The 6,000-nt window shown below is 36.2% G+C and overlaps 1 protein-coding gene across 1 annotated transcript in view; it reads left to right on the top strand.

The window, feature by feature from the left end:
- Window positions 1-6,000, top strand: part of LOC100368138 (WD repeat-containing protein 26-like) — a 48,569-nt gene continuing 42,569 nt past the window's right edge. Inside the window, exons 1-3 of the mRNA XM_085490750.1 lie at window positions 1-442; window positions 569-668; window positions 877-933. Coding sequence (XP_085346876.1) covers window positions 234-442; window positions 569-668; window positions 877-933 — 366 coding nt within the window. The 5' untranslated portion in view covers window positions 1-233. The remainder of the gene's footprint in view (window positions 443-568; window positions 669-876; window positions 934-6,000) is intronic.

Below are 6,000 nucleotides of genomic sequence, written 5' to 3'. Positions count from 1 at the left end.
GTGACGTCACTCAACAACATAAAGCCGAAATAGATTTTCATTCTGCGTTGTTGTTGTTGTTTGGTCGGCTGCGTAAAACGCTAATATTTTATACCATTTTTGTTGTTGTATATTGTTCATATAGAAGCGATTATATCAACGGTTGTTTTGAAGACATACTGGCCTCCTCCTCGGATTCAGATAACGGTGGGTTGTCTCCGCCACCGCCGAAAAAACAACGTCTGGTCGCCGCCATGCACTCTGCCAATGGCTCCCCGTCCGCTCAGCACAATGGAGACACCAATGACTTTACAAACGGAGCCACGGCAAGTAATGGCGAAATCGCCGCCACTGATGCCGCAGATCAAGATACTACTATTAGTCCAAACGTCAAAATAGTCAGTCAAAATGACAAGGAAATCGTCAGACTTATAGGGCAGCATCTAAGGATGCTAGGTCTCAAGTGAGTTTAAATGTTGATCTACCGTCGCCATCTTGAAGTATTTTGCCAGTGCTATATGTCTCTGTTTTTATCTCGGAGAGGTAAAAGACAAATTATTTCTGAATGTTTATTCTCTTTCATTTATAGCCGGACAGTTGATCAACTCATGGCAGAGTCCGGTTGTCGCCTGGAACATCCGTCAGCGGCGAAATTCCGATCTCACGTCATGGACGGCGAGTGGGACAAGGTAAATACCGGTTTGATAATTTAAAAAAAATTTTTTATCTAAAAACATTGTAATTCAAAAATATTTAAATATTGCGCATGTCATTTATTATCAAAATCTATTGTAAACTACAGCTGTTTAACAATGTACGCCTTATTGATGCACACAAATAATACTGGTATATTTTTTGAATAATTTTTTTAATGTGATAATAATGTTTATTTTGAAGGCGGAGGAAGATCTGGAGGAACTGAAGCCTCTTATAGAATCAGCAGATGGAACTCTGGTAAGAACAGGTTACTTCTTGGCAATTATAGCAAAATAGTTTGTATATGCTGTTATTCCTTCAGTCCATAATACATTAATATATTTGAAAGAATCACTACTTAGTCAATGAATGCAGATTATTTTGCATAATGACAGTATTCATTTAGTGAGAGTTACACATGTATGGGAATCTGAAAGGTTAATATCTTAACAGAAAGTAGTCTATTTTTGTGACAATTATGAAATTTTCTAATCCAGAGGTCAGCAGCCTCACTTTCAAAACAAAACATTGTGCAAGGGTCTGCTGGTGGGAGGGTGTATTTTATTCATATATTCATTGTCATATGTAAACAGATGCACTAGGTACATATATTTGTCTTTTATACTAAGGGCACAAACTTAGACTGTATATTATTTATGTATTTCTGAACACATTTATGCAATAGATATACAATGTAGATAAAATAGCCATGTCAAGCCCTTTATTAGCAATGAATCAAGCATGTACAAAATGTAGCAGCTGTGAAGATGACTATGGCGCATTGATATAAACTGAGACTCTAAATTGAATTCTTGCTCTTGCAATCTGGCTAAGGATTCATTGTGCATTGTCATTCTGTGATATGTAAATATTGGGAAGAGACCTTTTCATTGTATACCATTCAAAGGTCAAGGGTAAAAAATAGAATTATGATAAAAATCATATTTGCATATTTTTTGAGATTGCAATTGGGGGATGCAGGAACATGCTTCTCCGTTGTCATTTGTTATCTTAGCTGTCTCATCTCTGTTTTCGGGGCATAAAACACTATTTCTGTAGACATATAACCACTAAATTCATATCTCTTTGGTGTCATAATAATAGGAATCCAAAATCTTGTAATAGTAATAAATCCAGTATAGAATATGCAACCTGTGCAATATTTAATTCGTATGTGATTGGTTTATTACACGCAATCTGTACACAAGAAGACAAAGATAACCACTACTCTGTAATATTTCAATGACAGTACTGTATTAACCATACTATACTGTACTGTATGCTTAAAGGGGAATCCTATGGATTGCACTGCATCATAGAATCAGGGGACACTATTGTTTAATGTTGTTTCAAAGTTAATCTATCTTTTGTCATCCATTGTAATTTTAATACAGAAAGTAAATTTGTTGTGAGATTAGGCTTAACTGAAAGTGCCCCCTTAAGGTTATTACATAATCTCTATGATATTCTGTTGTATTTTCAATGATATTGTGTTTTGAAGAGTTTCCATTCAATTGGTCAAAATATTAAAAACATCAATGTTTCCAACTCACAACGTAAAAATTTCCCTCAATAAATCTGCCATCATCATTCAACTTACTCGTACCAGCCTCTGAAAATTTGCACATTATTCTGTCGAAGCAAGAAAAACGAACGTGCAAATTATCTTTGGCTATAGCGTAATATTTAAAAAATTTTTTTTGGGGGGGGGGGTATTTTGGGAGTTGAAAAACTTGCAGTCATATTTATTCAGTAAAACACACACGTACCATCTCTATTTCAGTCCATTTTGTGTGAAAAATCATCTTTTTCAACTGGAAATCCATGTTTCTCAGCCACCTTATTGTTCCGAACATCAACATTGCCAGCTAAGTTGCTGACTGGTTTGTTATGCGCATCTCAAGATTAATACATGATCAGAACTGGTCACTGCGCAAACTACTTTTACAAGGTTGCGCAGTTCGACTAAACTGACATGCACCAGACACACCATCGCCTGTGTCCAGACATTTCATACTGTGTAAATACATAACTTTGCCATTTATTATATACGAATGTGTAAGATTGAATAAAATATATTATTCATCGTGATCTTCTATTTATATTCAAATGTGTCTGAGTCCCCAACTAATAGTTTGACTTATCTTGTTGAGGTTGGAATGACCCAACTTGTTCTAATCGCGAAATGATCTCCAAGTGCACTTAGTAAAACCAGTCAGCAACTTAACTGGCAATGTTGCTGTTTTGGTATTCGGAACAATATAGCGGTGACTAGTCGTTTTAGGTGCCGTCATTTGTACCCACCCACCCACACTCACTCCACTATCTTTAAAAACTGTTTCAAATATGCTGCTGACTTCTTCCGTGGTTGCATGTCTTGGTACGTTCTAGGTAGGTTCGCATGCGCTAATAGAATTATATCGCATCATACTTTGATTCAGGAATTCTTAAACGTATGTAATGTTCAGTTCACACAGTAAAAATATTCTCTGTATGATGAGTATGATTTGAATACAGCATCATATTTTTACTGTTGAGCATTTGAAGAATACGGATGTTCCATGTATGTAAAATATAATTAGTCCCCGTTCGGACACAGTCCGAAAACTTGAAAACTTATGTTTTGACCTCCGTGTGTGCGTGCGTGCGTGTGTGCGTGCGTGTGTGTGTGCGTCTGTGCGTGCGTCCGGACCTGTATCTTATAAATGCCTGGACCAATCACAATCAAACTTCACACATACATCATACATGATATTATACATATGCACGTCAATTTGTTTCATGATCTGATTCAAGATGGCCGAATGGCGGCCATTTTTGTGCTAAAAATCATCAAAATTAAGCATTTCTTGGCTGTTTACAGATGGATTTTGTTCAAACTTGGTATATACGTTAGACATTATAGGACCTTGATGCACATCATTTTGTTTTACAATCTGATTCAAGATGGCCGAATGGCGGCCATTTTTGTGCTAAAAAATCGTAAAAATCAACCATTTCTCGGCTGTTTATAGATGGATTTTGTTCAAACTTGGTATATACATTAGACATTATGGGCCCTTGATGCAAATAATTTTGTTTTTCAGATAAGATTCAAAATGGCCGACTGGCGGCCATTTTGTATTAATGAATGTGGTTCTCGTGCCATATCTCTGACTTGCTTTCACTGATTATGTTCAAATTTTAAATATTCACTATACATCATGTCATAGATAGACAGATATACTGGTTTGACGATCCTATTCAAAATGGCCAAATGGTGGCCATTTTTGTGCTAAACAATCATCAAATATCAAGCATTTCTGGCATTTATGGATGGATTTCGTTCAAACTTGGTACATATATTAGACATTACAGGTTCCTGATGCACATCATTTATTTTTCAGATCGGATTCAAAATGGCTGTCTGGCGGCCATTTTGTTTTAATGAATGGGCTTCTAGATCCATATCTCCGACTTGTTTTGACTGAAAATATTTTCAAATTTTAGATATTCATTGTACATCATGTCATAGATAAACAGATATATTGGTTTGACTATCCTATTCAAAATGGCCGAATGGTGGTTATTTTTGTGCTAAAAAATCATCAAATATCAAGCAGTTTATGGGTGGATTTCGTTCAAACTTGGTACATACATTAGACATTACGGGTTCCTGATGCTCGTCATTTTATTTTTCAGATTGGATTCAAAATGCCTGACTGGCGGCCATTTTGTTTTAATGATTGGGCTTCTAGAGCCATATCTCTTAAATGCTTTGACTTATTATATTTAAATTTTATATATTCGTTATACGTTATATATATACATGTAATCAAAATGGCTGATTTTGAATGCTGTTCCAGAGCAATGTCTCTCAATATGGACATGTACTTGTTTGACGATCAGATACAACTGTCAATCATTTTAATGTTAAAAAATCATATTTCTGTCATGGTTATATTCCAGCTATATTACTATAAACAAAACTATATATCTTAAATTTGATAACTAACGGGGACTGTGCCATGCATGGCTTGTTCATTTATAGTGTTGTCCTTTGCTGCATTTGAACGACGAGAACCCTTTGTTTGAAAATGGCCATGTGTACACATTTGACTCAAGCCGACTCGAGGCAAGTTCGGCTCCAATAAACCCTCGGGGTTGAGCTCTTACCATGTAAACTCATGACATCATATAGATTATTTAACACAGTAGATTCAGATAAACTACAATTCCTAATTTTCGAGTTGTTAGTTTTCCTCGGAATCCCGCTAGAGGGCACATCCACAAATACCCGGATGACGAGCCTGAGTGGGGTTGTTTGACGTTATTGACGTTCTGTATTCTTACATGTGTAAATCAATAGATTGGAAAAACGAAATTTGCGGAGTTTCCAGAACTCCGCAAATTTCTTCAGGATCTTGGTATAACGTGCAGCAATGTTCGTAAAGCTAAACTTTTTGAACTTGTTGAGTTTGCAAACGAGTTAAATGTTCGCCTTTTGGAGACCGATGATCCAGAAGTGTCAAACAGTCGTCGTCGTACAGTAAAACACGGTGAGTTGACGATAAAATTGGCAGCTCTGTATAACGTAAAAAACTTGGCAAGAAAACCTTCATACTTTGCCTTCGTTTGAAATAGCTGATATGTTCGCATATTTGTTGCATCAAAGTGACTGGACAACAGCCAGACTGAAAGAATATCAACTTGATAATGGTTATTTATTTCATCATTTCCGTAAAGCTTCATCATGTACAGCATACAGAATTTATTTTCATTATGGTAGAGTGTATTCGGCAATGATCCATGAAGGGAAATCCTTACAAGCCATGGTTTATTATTAAATCAAACTCTAAAATAGTTTCTGGTGTTTGTAACTGTGTAGTGTAAATTTGATTTAATATTTTATTCACCAGGCGATCAGCAGATGCAGTTATATAAATGGACGCACGTTTTTTCCTTCCGTAGTAATTTTAACTTCAACTTTGCAAAAATGCCATCATAAGGATTATGAACAAGAAGATCAATGTGGGAATAGGCAACGAGCGAATTTTCCATCAAATCTGGCTCAATGTTTTCGTTTGCGCTCGTCTCAGGAAGCCGACAGTCTTCGTTTTTCAATCTATGTATAACTGCGGTTGAAAGACGGCTGTCTCCAGTTATTGAACTCAAAAAATACTGGTACAGGATGGAAAATGCCGTGAACAAACCCGAGAATATAGTTTTGACGTCCACTCAGGTTCCCATGAAGCATTCGAATCCACTGGCGTCGAAGTGTTGATTTCTTGGACTAAAGAAATGTATGAAAAGTTACGTCATATCTCAGGATATTTCGCTGTTTTT

The sequence above is a fragment of the Saccoglossus kowalevskii genome, chromosome 2 (assembly GCF_978046115.1).
Source record: "Saccoglossus kowalevskii chromosome 2, keSacKowa6.1, whole genome shotgun sequence".
Lineage (NCBI taxonomy): Eukaryota > Metazoa > Hemichordata > Enteropneusta > Harrimaniidae > Saccoglossus > Saccoglossus kowalevskii.
This window is presented reverse-complemented; position numbering and strand designations above follow the sequence as displayed.